General features: G+C 48.1%; 1 protein-coding gene across 1 annotated transcript in view; it reads right to left on the reverse strand.

The window, feature by feature from the left end:
* LOC133155963 (teneurin-4-like) overlaps positions 1-14,799 on the reverse strand; it is a 95,492-nt gene that overhangs the window by 40,487 nt on the left and 40,206 nt on the right. The window contains exons 6-13 of the mRNA XM_061281655.1: positions 14,553-14,651; positions 12,399-12,634; positions 9,444-9,593; positions 7,973-8,187; positions 6,661-6,871; positions 2,737-2,838; positions 2,425-2,619; positions 762-962 (exon numbers count right to left, since the gene is read on the reverse strand). Coding sequence (XP_061137639.1) covers positions 762-962; positions 2,425-2,619; positions 2,737-2,838; positions 6,661-6,871; positions 7,973-8,187; positions 9,444-9,593; positions 12,399-12,634; positions 14,553-14,651 — 1,409 coding nt within the window. The remainder of the gene's footprint in view (positions 1-761; positions 963-2,424; positions 2,620-2,736; positions 2,839-6,660; positions 6,872-7,972; positions 8,188-9,443; positions 9,594-12,398; positions 12,635-14,552; positions 14,652-14,799) is intronic.

The following is a 14,799-nucleotide window of genomic DNA, read 5'->3' on the forward strand; positions in this document are numbered from 1 at the left end:
TAAACAGGCCAAAGCGGGATAAAGCGCAAACTCATCATCATTTGCAGAGCCCGCCTTCGACAAAATACCCCCACCCCCTCCCCCGGATTACTACTTTAAGGCACCGCTTGGAATATCCAAGGAGACACACAGATTGTCATCTCAGGGAAAACAAATTGCTGTCTGAGCGGAAGCAATCGAAGGCCCGTGTCGTTATTATCAGCGCATCGGAGCCAGGGCTTTAATCCATCGGGGAATCAACGCGGGGAAAATTACTTTGCTACAAAATGAAAAGCTAGCTTTCTCCCTAACGTTTGAAAATCAAACAGCACCGCGGAGGTATAACACAGGCGAGGTGTTTTCCATCCATCGGGAAGTTCAAAAGAACCAAAATAAAAAAAAATCCTTTGACATCTTACTTCTATGAAAGTTGTTTTCTTTTCAGCAAACTAGCTATTATGCGAAAAATATATAAATCCGACGAAAAACGAGAGCGTTAATGTGAGGTGCCGTAGACGTCAAGGTTGTTGATCGAGGAATTAAAAAACGGCTCTGCTATTATGAAATCTTCCTTCCTTGATGCCGAGTGTCACAAACGTTTTTTTCAGGGTGGCGAAAACCGTTTCCGCTTGGCCGTCAAGGTATGATTTAGCGCTGCTAATTAAGACCGATGCCGTTTTATTAACCAAGCAAAGCTTTCGGCTAATTGCTCAGTTCCGAAGGCTCATTTATACCTGAATGAGTTTTTGAATGACGACCGGCGCCGTTTCTGCCGTACTCACCTGTGGAGCAGTCGTGGCCCGTCCAGTTGGCGTCGCAGCTGCACGTGCCAGCGTCGGCCAGGAAGGCGCCATGTCCGGAGCACTGGTCCATGCACGAGGCCCTGGGGCTGTCGCAGCCTCGCCCGCCCCAGCCCACAAAGCAGTGGCACTCACCCTGGACGCACACGCCTCGGCCGGAACATGTAGGGTCCAGGCAGTCCACTGAAAAGAAAGTTCAGCTTTCACCGTTCGAGGCAGACAGAAAATGTCTACACACCCCAGTTTAAATGTAGTTTTGAAGTAAGTACCGTACAAAAAAACAATGGAGATTATGTGATTGCACAAGTGTGCACACCCTCTGTGGCTGTGTTAAAAAAATACCAAATCATGTGGGAGCACAAGTGTGCACACCCTTTCATGACTGAGTGTGTATGTATGTGGCTGTGTTAAAAAAATAATCAAAACATGTGGTTGCACAAGTGTGCACACCCTTTCATGACTGTTAAAACACCCCCCCGCCAATGTTTAACACGTCTCTGATGAACAATTCCCACAACGCCAGCACAAAACCACATGAGCACGGCGTCCCTTCAGTTCAATCCCATTATGAGGCTGACTTTGTCCAGTCGAACAATATCTGAATGTCGCATACAGATGGCAAACGGACAAACACCACGCCTGCATTGCCCCCATTTAGAATGACATTAAGTGGACATAGAGGCCACCGTAGTAGGACAAACAACATCTCGCTTCTTGCCAGATGGTTTGTGCGCCAGGTGCGAGGATCGGAGGACTAAACTGACAAGGAACTCTCCTGGCAATTAATCATGGGCGGCTGAAGGTCGCGGCGAAGAAAGGTAAAAATGTTAAAGGGCGCTGTGGCCCGCATTCCCCGCTGCCACTAACCGCTGACACGCCAACCCCAAATAGAATGGGGGGCCTATGGATGACGCGCACCCCCATTTATCAAACCCCCCGTGCCATTTTTCATCTTGAAATGAGAGCCTTCAAGAGCTGACAAACACAATGGCCGCCTCACTCTTATCTGCTCGGGCCGCATCCGCCGCCGAGCTCCCGCCGGATTCACATCAGACGCGGTGTTCGACTTCCAGCACAATACGCGGACTGTTTTGTTATTAATGCGTCGCCTTATAGTCATGGCTTATAGGCTGTCAGTCACGGCTGCTGCGGGGGAGGACTGCAACGCTCAGCCGTGCTCATTGACAATTCGGTTTCTTCAGCACTATTACGCTTCACAGTGTCCACTTGTCCGGAGTACTGATTTTCTTGGGGCGCAGTCTCGCCTTGGATAATACGTGTGTCATGGGAGACAATAATCTGAGTAATAGAAAAGACCCCTAATTTAAGAAAATAAAAAAAAAAAGTCTGGTATATGCAACTTTTTTGTCAAAAAAAGTAATTTTCCAACAAACCGCGACCTTCTAGTTTTGGGTTTGTGTAGCATAAAATATTACAATATTATATTCAATATATTATAATAATAATAATGTGTCAAATAAATCACTTGGGTACATTTTGTGTAAATAAAACGAAAACAATAATTGTCTTCCAAGGCCTTAGCTGCCCATGAAGGTGCCGGATGTAAAATACACAAAGCACAAACTTGGTCTGCTTTCTCACAACTTTTGCAAACGACTCAAATCCACACTGCTTGCTTTGCTACCTTCCTCGCAGTTCTCCCCTTTGTAGCCCGGGTTGCAGATGCAGGTCCCCACGATGCAGGTGCCGTGGTGACTGCACGTGACGTCCACGCACTGGTTGGTGGGCACGTCACACTCGGAGCCCTTCCAGCCGCTGTGACACATGCAGCGGCCTTTCAGGTACTGGCCGTTGCCGCTGCACAGCACCGGACAAGCGGCTGCCGAGAGGAAGAGAGCAGACAGTCCATTAGGACACGTTAGCGTCAAACCGTGTCTCGCGGCATTTTAGCATCTGAATTCCCGCTGCGGACTAGTAATTAAACGGGCCGACTGACCTCGGCCGCAATCGGGGCCTTTGAATCCAAGGAAGCAGTGGCACGTTCCGGCCACGCAGTCGCCGTTCCCGAAGCAGCTGCTTGGACAGTCGTCGACGGAATCTGAAGCGGGGCAAAGACAAAAAACGCAATCAAGGAGGTCTTTTTCGCCGGTAATGGTAGCGCAACAGTCCTCCCCCTCGTTGTCTCGTACTTAATTGTCATCCGAGCCGCTAATGACGGTGACGAGGCTGACTTCTTGCGGAATGAACAGTTTTCACGGGGGCTGTTTTTCCTGCAATTTGCTTTCCTGGCGTGAAAACGTACTCGACGGAAAGCTTGCGGAGTTAATGAAGTCTCCGGAAAAATGCGAAAGCAACACATTTGAGGGGAATGCGTTCCAGCTATCGTCAACAAACTCGAGGAATGTTGCTAATGGCTACGCCGCTACGGTGCTTTAGTTTTGGAGTGGCGGAAAAACAATGCCGTTGAGAGATGCTCGTGGCAATCTTCGAAGCAAATAGCAAATTGATTAAACGTTACCTCAATTTCTTTTAGTGTATTTTTAGTTACTAATCAAACATAATTATAAAGAAATAAATGTTAACATACGTAAGGTTAGGCAACAGGTGGATTTTTTTATTTTATTTAAATGTTATAGCCATAAATGACAATTCATGGAAAAATCCATATTGCGCAAGCTAATAAAAGGGAATAAAAATATCTCGAAAATATGGCAGAAAAAAAGTAAAGACTTTTTTAAAAATCAGTGTCGAAAATATATTTATAGACACAAAGGCATCTCTGGTTAAAACTGGCTTTTCATCAGGGTTAATAAAATAAATAAAGGACAGATAATTAATTTATTATGCTGTTTTCTTTGATTTTATTGACTATGTATGATACGTACTCGGCGTCTGTGATTTTCATCAAATGTGATAGATATGCAAGCAAAAAATCCCAGAGATGAATGGGCATTCAGGATGACAATGTTTTCTAGTCAACAATAAATAATTCTGTTACACCAAAGCATCTCTTGAAGCGTGTGCCATGTTGTATTAATTTAACACAAACAATGCAAATGGACATTTGGACAAATGCCTGAAGCGTTTTTTTTTTTAGGACATCGATCAAGCGATGATGCACTTACATCAACTTAATTGTCAAAGTAATGAAGACGACTGAACGACGAGGCGGCGCCGAGATTTGAGACGAAAAATCTCCTTATCTCGCTCCTGGGCGAATCTTTTTGGCGAACAAAAGAACCTCTTGTGCTATCACAAAGAGCTCCGAAAAACCGAGCTCGGGATTGCGCTTCCCTTTCTTCGAGAGAGTCAATCACGGGAGAAGATGCGCTGCGGGCTTGTCTGGGCCTGACCTATAGATCACAAGAGCATGGGAGGACTTTCTCGCGGCGCTCCATCACTGTGGAGAACTCCGACGGCAAGAACATCATTTTAGTGGGAGGCTCGGCTTTCTTTAGCTGCCAGCGAGTGTGTGTAAAATGACAGTAGGAAAATGAGGTGTGGGATGCGAGGCACGCACGCCGTACCAAATGTCTCTCAAGGGTGCAATTATGCAGGCGAGCTGCTTGGCTCCGACGTGAAACTACAAAAAGATACACAATATGTATGAAAAGTATTGCGACACACCCTTTTTATCACTCAATCGGGGGGGTCGGGCTGAGTCAGGGGATCTGCGCAGTGCTCGTAAAAATGCACCGATACTCCACAGGCGATGCCACTTTACCAATTAAAATCAGCGTATCCCAAAACTTTTGTCCGCCATGAAATATAAACCTGCCGGCACATGCCATCTATTCTCATACGTTAATTCGAAGCCGTCGCTGTCACGTTTAATTGAGCGGCCATGAACTTCCGCCGAATTCACATCAGCACGCCACGCGTTATTCCTGCCTTGTGTTCTCCCCCGGCGAGCGGCCATGAATATCTCTTAGCCGCACGCTCCGAATCGGCCCGACGCATAAATCAGCGATTCAAGCAGGGGGCCTTCATTGAAATTCATTACCCCGCCCGCGTATCGGGAGAAGCTAACTATTGTGCCAGTTCCGCAGTCCGGCGTGTGAGTTTAATCAGCGCCTTTTCCTTGGATGCCGGGCACATCTGAGTGATGACGAAGCACCGCCACCAGAACCCCTCCTCCTTCCCCCCAAGCGTGCACTGGGATCCGTGTCAGGCGGCAGGGAACCGGGACAAATGGCTTCACGCTCAAGAGAGCTGTGATTCACAACAGTCACCGGGACACGTTTTGGCACGGCCACGGAGCCGCGAGTGACGAGGGCAACCTACATTATTAAGGACAGGGACCCCTGGCCCACTTAGAACCCGAGGCGCATCCGTATGTTACGTTGAAAGAAAATCTTAAGGCGCACCACCGAAGAAAATTATTGTACTGAAATCCGAATGAGTTTGTCTCAGTGTGAGATCTGGGCCTTCTTTTGACATTGAATTATGGTTCTGGAACTAGTTTATCTTTCACTTTTAGCTTAGCATGTTAGCATTAAGTCTTTTCTCATCAGAAGGAATCCATTAGCATGTTAGCGACTCAGGTTGCTATCTTGCTATGCTAGCGGAACGTGTCTTCTTTTGAGGAAGACATTGGCATGATGCTATTTCAAATGAACACGTTTGCAATCATCAAACACGTTTGCTTATGGAATCAATCTGCGGCTAAAGGACAAGGCCGCTTCGACTCCATGTCCCTCGACCTGAGTGGCGTACGGAGAAATTGGAATATGTGTAAAACTCAAAGGCAGACAATATAGGAGCTGAGAGTGCCGCTTCTTTTTGATCTCCCACATTCCTCTACCTGAGCGCCCCCGTTTGAAGGTCAACTCCGAGCCTCTGCGGCTCAGCCAGTTGGTGGGATTCAATTTCTGCTGAAGGGCACTTAAGCGGTGACCCATTTTCCAAAAGAGGCCCTCCTGTGGGCACAAGAGCTCCGATGCAAACCAACCAAGAGAGGCGCAACTCTGAGTAATCTCGCCCAACCCACTAACAGCCCCCCCCCCCGCCTCGGCCCCCCCTCTCGCCCAATTCGCCACGCTGTCGGGCCTTTTTCGGCTCAAGCCTTCCCCGCTCGGCGACGGCGGGGAACCTTCATGCACTCCCGTCGAGAAGAAATAACCAAAGTAAACACGCCGGCCTGACTTGCCCCGTGAGTCATATCATAGCATAAATATTGAATTGCAGCTGCTGTTGGCACAGCGGGTGGGCGCATGGGGGGGGTTGAATGTGGACAGAACTACATCGATCCTGTTCTGGCTAAGGCCCCTGTCGCAGCGACCCAGGAGCTTTTAATTAAAAAGCATGTGAGGAGAGTTCCCAGCTGCCACGGTTGTGAAAGCTGACACCTCCTAAGTCCCCTCCTCACCTAGCGCAAAGTGCTAACAAAGAGGTATCACACAAGTTGAAATTGGAGCAAATTGAAGAGAGAGTAGGAGTATACACTCAAAACTCAATTGGCTGGACCCCCTGATTGGCTCATGAGACACTCGCGCTAATGAGGATATTACGATCCCTAAATGACCTCCTCGGGGGGGCATGTCCTGATTTTGTACTTTTTGCCAGACTGAACTTGTGACACATGCAGTTTCTTCATCTTTGGAAATGTGTCGAATGATGCAAATGACTTAATAAACTGCGTGTCAAGTTCTCCTTTGCATTTTGGCTTTGACAGGGGAGCGTTTGAAAATGGAAAATCTCGTGGGCGGACAAACTTGGAGTCGGGGGGCACCATTCCGGTAATTAGCCAAATTGGGAAAGGTCAATTCAGAACAGCCGGCTAAGAGAAGAAAGGATTAACTTGCTTGTAAAATCTCATACTAAAGGGGTGAGCAAGCACGCCAGAGACATAACTCCACTGAGGAATAGTTAAGCAAAAATATCTGAGGAAAATCGGACTTGGCTGTCCGAGGGTGCTCACCGATGGCAGTGGTGAGAAAAGAGACCGTTTCCACGTCCTTGCCGTCGTTGTAGACTGCCAAGTGCCAGATGCCGGACTCCATGTACTGGATGAAGCCCGTGTCGTGTGTTGCGACGGGCGCCAGGCTCCGCTGCAGGGCGGCGGGCCCTTCCAGCCCCGGGGGGCCGCGGACCAGGAGTCGCCGGCCGTCCAGCAGCTCCACAAAGTCAAACTGCGGACCAGACGGGAGAACGTGAGCAAAGGCGGGATTAAGAAGAGCGACACGTGAGACGCGAGCACTCATTTGTTCTGCATGAATAAGTTATCCTTCCACAGCCATAGCGGAATTAGCATTAACATAGTCAGTAGCTACTGGCTAGCTAGTGATCAGTTAGCCTGAGCTTATTTTCAAACGGCTAAATCGAAATAGGAGAAGACAACCTGATCCAATAAACGGACAGAAACTAGCGGCGCTAACGACACAATTTGGCGATAACAAGCCTGCGTCATCAACTTGGCTCCGAAGCTGTCGATTTTCCATAAAAAGCGGCCGAGATTGTTTGCTTTAATGGAATGTCGGGGGAAGTAATTAAGTGAGTTTGCCAAATAACATCTACCAGCAGTCGCTTCATCATATCAGCGGAGACTCCATGAATAACAATGAGGCCACATTTCACTTTCATCGCCGCTCTGATCAGCTACAGGTAAGAAAGCGCCACTCTCCGCACAGCACCAGGCTGAAAAAAAAACAACTAAATGACATCGGATGGTAATTTCCGGCAAAATTGGACTTGGGGAAAAAGCAAAACGACAGTTGTGCTAAGAGAATGAAATCTAGAGTGCGGGCTAGGCGGCCAGATATGATTCATAACGAGCTATATCTGCGGGAAATTAGAGCAAAAGGAAAATCCTTGCTCCGGCCGCACCCCGCGAGGCTCCGTTTCCTTTGACGTGATTCATCGACGACACGCCACTGCAGAGAAATTTATTGTAAATCCTCAACGTCGTAACAAAGGAAGGTGATTCATAACATGAGAGAAAGGCTTATGAATTGATTCCACGCGGGAACTAACAATATAGCCATTTATATTCTGCCGCAGAGCAGAAATGTGGAAAATTGCTCATTCCGTGTCGACATTATTGTAAACACAAAGCCCTTCTTTTTATCAATATAAACAAAAGTAGAACTGTTTGACGACAGAAATGGATTCCTGCCAGATGTGGGGGGGGGTCAAGTCGATTTTCTGTAAGTTGTAGGTAAACCTCACTGCTCAAACATACTAACTAAACTTTAGCCGGGTAAATCCTCGCCAGTTCAAACAGCGACTCCCACCTGCGTGTGAGACGGGGCCAGGCCCCGCCTCCCGTAGACCCCGACTAAGGCGTCCTTGCTGAGTGACACGTTGAACTTCATGTACATGGGGTGGTCCACGAAGATCTGCGAGCGCCAGAAGACGCCGGGCGGGATCTGCTGCGCGACCTTGCGGCCCACGTCGATCTCGCCCATGTCCACGTAGCCGTCGTCGGGAAACAAGCCGTCCGATTTGCCTGAGAAAGAGATGGCGGCAAAAATTATCAGCAAGGACTGGGTGTGACCGTTCCTGTCGTTCCTCAAAAAGAGGAGCGAGAAAGAAAATGCAGGTAGGTTGCTTTAATGAGTTCACCGCTTGACGCGTGAAATTCTATCAAACACGTACTTGCCCCTCGTTGCTTTGTAATTTAAACCTCTCCATTTTTTTGTCGCATCGAAGTAATGGCACGTCTGGGGGAAACTGAATTAAAAAGGTCGAACATATGGCTGCACAAATGCTACGAGAGGAAAAAAAAAAAAAGAAAAGAAAAAACAGTCGTACAGTTGTAATTGAAACTATAGTAATAAAGAGAGATGTAATTCTATTTGCGGAGGATCTGGAAAGCTCCACACAGCCGAAAAGGTGGAAAGCTCCATATGCTGCTTCTTGCACCTGATGGCGGACCGGGTGGAAGTGACAACATCTGTTAGTCCCGCGCTGACGGGCGACCCATAGCAACACGAGTTTAACGGCTTGAAAAAGCCGCTGACATTTTGCTTGAAATAGTTTTCGTAATTATCTCAACCACATTGTGTGTATAAAATGCGGCGGATAAATAAAGTTTGCTGACTTTCCGTGTGCTATGATTGGGCGGTTTACGCGTCAGTCACCAGCAAGCCAATTAGCTGATTTGGCTGAATGCCATGTCAATGTCGCGCCAGTGCTGCGGCGGCAAAACAAGACAAGGGACGTTAGCGCTAACGGCGGCCCAGAATGAGACGTCTTGCAAAAAACATCGATTTGCCATCCTCGGACCTTTTCCTCGTTGGCTCAACCATGCGTGTATTGAACGAAAAAAAAAAAAGCGTGGGATGCATTTGTATGCTAATGAGCCCGTGGTGTACCTTTTGCGGCCTGCCAGTGGCAAATGGCACGGCTACATTTTGGCCCATTTGCCGTGGAAGCGAGCAAAGTTTTGCTGGAGCCGAGCCGTCGCTACCGCGGGGCCAGCACATGCTTTCGTCGGCTGCCAGGCACGGCTGTCCCCATCACATCCGTTCTGAGGGGTGAGCGAGTGGCTAATCCCCCCCATTTTGTCCCTTCAGGAACAAACAAGACTTGCCCACTGACAAGCACTTTGATGGGATTACAATGCAGATCTGGTCGCACGCCACCGAGGCCCGAGTAGCACAAAAACAACCGGCGATTGGCCACAAATGTCACTGGCAATCTTCGGTTCCCTCCGACAAAACTTTGCGGCTGAGCCGCCGCGATAAAGCGTCCGCAACTTACCGTCGCCTCTGCGATCGGGCGTCTCCGAGCCCAGCGGCCTCAAGCTCAGGTCGGTGGGGAACGGAACGCCGCTTGTGTTGTCGTCCGTTACGTGGTACATCTGTCGCTGCGTGGGCTTCAGGTGCCAGTTCAGTCCCAAAAGGTGCATGGCTACAAAGGACAAACAAGTGGAATTGAAATTTCGCCCAATATAAGCGGGACCAAAGATAGTTTAGAAACGCTGCTGCTAGTAAGTTTGTGTGTGAAAGGCTCAAGCCGACGAAAAGCAAAAGCTACAAAGCTGAAAGATGGTCGGTTTAATGGTTAATGGCAAATTCCGCCGAGCTTGCGCATTCGGGTGGTGTGTTGACCCCGAGCGACATCTGCCTGACGACCACCGTGCTGCCTTGTGATCCCTCCGAGCCGATTGCCCTGCCCCCACACATCCTCAATGACAAGACTGAACCGCCCCCCCCCCCCCCCCCAAAAAAAACAGCTCGCAGACACGGAGGATATTCCAATGGCAACTCGGCGGATGAAGCATGCTGATATTTTACAAAAAAAAAAAAAAAAGACCTACAATGGTGGTGGCGGAGGCGGGAGGGATGGTGACAGATCACCAATACCAGAATGGACAAGATGAGCTTAGCCAGGCAAAAAGAAAACGGACGGAATTCTACAATCAGCAGAAAAAAGGCCCGGCGACTCAATAGGGCCATTTCTTTTCTTTGCGTAAATAAGCAGGCAATCCATTGATACATTTTAAAATCCATTAGACCTCCCTTCCTACTTCAGTTCAGCTGATTTGAAATTCAGCCGAGCACCTGTCGTTGCTTGTCAAGGTGGGCAAAAGATTTTCATAGTTTGATCTTTTGTGTACTTTCTTCTGGCTTGAAAGACCGCCTTACATAAACGTTGCAACAACAAAAAAACTTTACATCATATACGCGTTGGTTGTCATCCTCATTTGATGTGTTTGACGCACGGCAAAGCGGATTCACGTCTTCCTGTGATTTCCATCTCAGGCAGAATCAAAGAACAAGTGGCGTACAAACGCACTTGAGCTGAATTGAACGGCAAAGTCCGAGTGGCTCTGAATACACATGTACACGGCTTCCAATAAACGGCAAACCTCGACTTTGCGCTTCCCTCTCCGAGAAGTTCTCTCGACGAGGCATTGATCTATGTCCGCAATGACAAGCGGTGAACAAACCCAGCGCTGGGCTTTTTGTTTGTTTGTCATTGCCAAAGCTGCCGAGAGCCTCTCCTCTTTGATTTGTGCTTTCACGGCCAGAGAGGGACAAAGTTGGATGGGGGAAACGCACCTTCACAAAGTCACCAGGCGGGACGTGTCGACGCGAGTGTCCTGGTAATGCGTCTTTGCTGGGTTTCATTCTTCATCCCGTCCGTCCCCAAGGCCTCGGATGGCAAACGAGCGCTCCAGTCGTTAAAGATTTACGCCAAGGTATCTATCTGTCACAAGACGCCCTATTTTGTTGTCTTTTTTTTTATTTTTTTTCTCGCAATGACACTCGGAGGGTTTTGTAGGACTAACTAGACACTTCTAATGAGACAGCCCAGCGACGGAGACAAGCCGCGCTTCTCGACAAGGTGATGACCTGTCAAGAGTTTTTCCCCGGCGCAAGTTGTGGCCCGCTTTCACTTACATCTTGGCAGAAAAGTCGGGTCACGCCGGGAGCCAATTAGAGGACATGCAAGCGAAAAACTCTGATGTGAGTCGGCCGGCCGAGCTCCTCTGAGGCGACGGACGCATTTCTGCTCATGTCGACGATTTTTAATCATCAAAGAGACATCTGAACTCGCCATTGGATTTTAACTCATCGGCCGCTGTGGATGTTTAAATCGAACGTAACGCGCGATTAGCATCTTTGACTGATCAGGCCGTGACTGGCGCGTGATTGTGTTTGGCGAGGAAAGCAAGTCTCAGGTCACAATGCGTGGCAAGGCATAATTGGCCTAATTAGACATCTCGCCTCCAACTCTCCCAATTACAAGCCGGCGCAATTAATTGCACTCCAAATCAAAAGCATTTTCTCATCAGGCATTTAATTAAACACCACCGCTGATTGGGCCCAACCTCGCTCTCATTGTGTTTTGATGCACTCAGAGATTTTTTTTTTTTTGGTATAATTACACAGCGTGATGAAACAGGGCTTTGGGCCAGGACCCCCCCAAATCCACTTTCATTCTCCTTAAATCCCTCATCTTTATCTTTAATCACCACCGGCCCCACAACGCAGCTAATAATCTTTTGACAAAATAATGAATTTTTCAATAAAATGGATTACAATTAATGCAGATTTTTAGTGCGCCCCATCCTCGGAGGGGAAGGAAGAGCCGGAAATTGATTGCCTTCCCTGATTGTCATGGCATAATATCTATTCCAAATGAAAAATTAATTTGTCTGGCTGAAATACCAGAGTGTCCACAGTATCAGGTGCGCCGGGTAATTAGAGGAGAGCAAAACTTTTGTTATTCTGGACCAATTGAGTCCAAATTCCGGGGCTCGCTCTTTGACCAACCGCAATTACCCCAAATTAATTTGTGTGTCTGTCACCTAAATTACTGCAGACACTTGATTATCAAAATGTTTGGTGGGCCGGGTTGACCAAATTTTGCCCCCCCACACACACACACCTTTTGGCGTTTCTGTCTTCAGAGCAAATTAAATATAGATCATAGAGATAAATGATAGCGTGTATTACCCGTGTGTAATTCACTTAGGTGCTGGCCAAACGGGGAAGAGCTGATTTAATAGCACAAAGATAGCCTTTAGCCAGCTGGGGCCACCGCGCAGGTTGGGGTGAATTTTATTAACAAAAAAAAAAGAAAGAAAAAGAGCAAGTCTTTTCTTATCTGACCAGCAGACATCAGCAAGAATGATGTCTCTCAAGTGCCCATGTTATTACGGCCAAGGTGAGCAATTTTTTTTTTTTTAAATAGACGGCGACGTACCGATGAAGTAGGCCAGCAAGAAGAGCAGCGTGACGGACAGCAGGATGGCGCTGAGGGCGGCGCATTTCCAGTTGCAGTGCTTGTAGGGCTTCTTCAGGCTGAAGGCAGGACGGGAAAAGGTGCTGCGGGGGAGGGGCCGCGGGGGCGGCGAGTACACCGTGCTGGAGGTCAGCGGGTACCCCGGCGACGTGGTGCAATACATGGGCGAGGTTCCGCCTGGCTTGAACAGAAAGTGCCTGCGGGGAGCAAAATGGTTTGAGTCCATATCCACGCCGTCTTGTCTATCATGTGTAATTGTGTTCCCAGGCACACTCTGTACCGTCGCCATGGTAACCGTGCGGCTGGATTAGCCGCCAGATTAAAAAAAAAATAATAATCTGTGGTCCTTTCAGGTGTTCTTTTCCCACAGACGGGTTCCGGCAATTGGGTGCCCTTGACTATGCCCGAGTGAATCAATATCAAATCAACGTCATTTTTTTTCCGCCCGTATTCACGGCGGAGCGTCCAATGAGTAATTCCCGAGAAAGGCGTCAAGGCTATTCATTCGGCTGGCAGGGCCACGTCAGACGGGCCGAAGTGGCGGTCCATCAGAAACGGCCGCGCCACTGTCAAGGCTCTTTTACTGACACGGCGACAAGAGGCGGACGTGATTAAAGGGCACATTACGATGTGCCACCAAGGACGTGACTGGGAACATGTGTTACTTTTAAACACAGGGGCGGGCCGGGGCGGTGCAGGTTGACGATTTATGGCGGTCACTTTTCCCGACATCGATGAAAGCCTCCATATAATTCGGCCATATAGTTTGTGTGCCACCCGTCCGCTATTATTAATTAAAACTGCGAGTGGTGATGAATGGACCCTCGCGCTCCATTTTGAAATGATCATGAAACCGTAGCGTGTTGCTCCGCCCCCTCCAAGAGGATTATTTTGTAACAAATAATGTATTTGTCCATCAATCCGTGCTTGGGACGTGCAATGACAGGCGGAGGAAGTAAATTCTCTTTTTACGACCACACCATTTTAGAATTCATCACTTTGTGACATTTTCATTTGCTGGTGCGCAGTGAGATTCCTCAAATATAAAATATTTCCCTTGGATCAATAAAGGTTGGCTAAGACCCGTCAAGGAGAGCTGCTTGCCAATGACGCATTTTGGCAATTTCTCCAGTACGAGATCATATCTCGAAACTTTGTGTCCATCTGATTGGAGCTCATTTGGCTGAATTCCCGAGTCCAACTTTGTCAGGTACGAGGCTTGGAATCCGTTCAAAATGGCTGCTTGCTTCAAATCGATACGGCAAACTTTCCGTGCGCGAGTCCTTAAGGCTTTTCGTGCGTCCTGTTCCATATTTGTGATTCTTCTTGTTCAGAGGAGCGGCAGGCTTTGATCGCACGTGTTTATACTTGCGCACAAAAACTACTCGAGCGTAAAATCCAATTAACTGATTGTTCTGGGAATGGGATAAAGGTGCGGATCGAGGGAATTTTCTTAAATGGATTATAGCCACTTAGGTTGGACTACGTCACCTTGTGTTGGCGCTCTCAGTGAAAATTTGGATTTGTTGATTTTTATGATAAATATATTTTGCTCACTAAATTAGTAAAATTTTACATATGGTTTGGGAACTACTGTGCTGGCCATAATGTTTTCATTTTGTTTTGTTTTGAACTTTCCCAGTATAGTAATGGTGACTCATTGCCGCCACCTCGAGGCCTGGAGCAGAACAGTATCAAGCACAACTGGAGCGGTTTGCTGCTTTGTTTCGCTTACGTTCAGTATTAATCTCGCCGCTAAACCCGAGGGACCAATCTACAGATGTCTGGCATGACTTCCCGTCCTTGGCAGAGGTCCACGCTCTACTAAGAGCCTTTCGAGGTATCGTTATTTTTCTTCACTGATTGTCCAAGAGAAAATATTGTGCTTTCGTTGCCTTGCAATCGGACACGCGGGCTCCGCTCCGTTTTGCATGCTCTCTTAAATTAGCGATTACTCTTCATTATTTGCTAAAGGGCTACACGGGGACGGATTGAGCTTCTGGCACACAAATACACACACACACAAACATGGATGACATTTTGAGAGCAGAGAATGTCTGATGGAAACATAGCGCAAGGCATCGGTGACAGAAGCGGGGCGAGCATGCGACCTACCCGTCGTTGTAGGCGGCGTCGCGGCGCGCCGACGCCAGATTGTCCATCTCAATGGGGTGGTCCTGTAAAGTCTCAAGGAATGCCTGCTTTGCTATGTTTCTACACACAGGTGGAGAGATGAATATGAAGCCGCTGGTGAGATGCGCGTGCGGGGAAGCACAAGGAAAATACAACTTTGCGCTCTAAATGGACAGACAGACAGCGTGGGACATTGAACATCTTGCGCAACCTCGAGCACTACGACGTG

The sequence above is a fragment of the Syngnathus typhle genome, linkage group LG6 (assembly GCF_033458585.1).
Source record: "Syngnathus typhle isolate RoL2023-S1 ecotype Sweden linkage group LG6, RoL_Styp_1.0, whole genome shotgun sequence".
Classification (NCBI taxonomy): Eukaryota; Metazoa; Chordata; class Actinopteri; order Syngnathiformes; family Syngnathidae; genus Syngnathus; species Syngnathus typhle.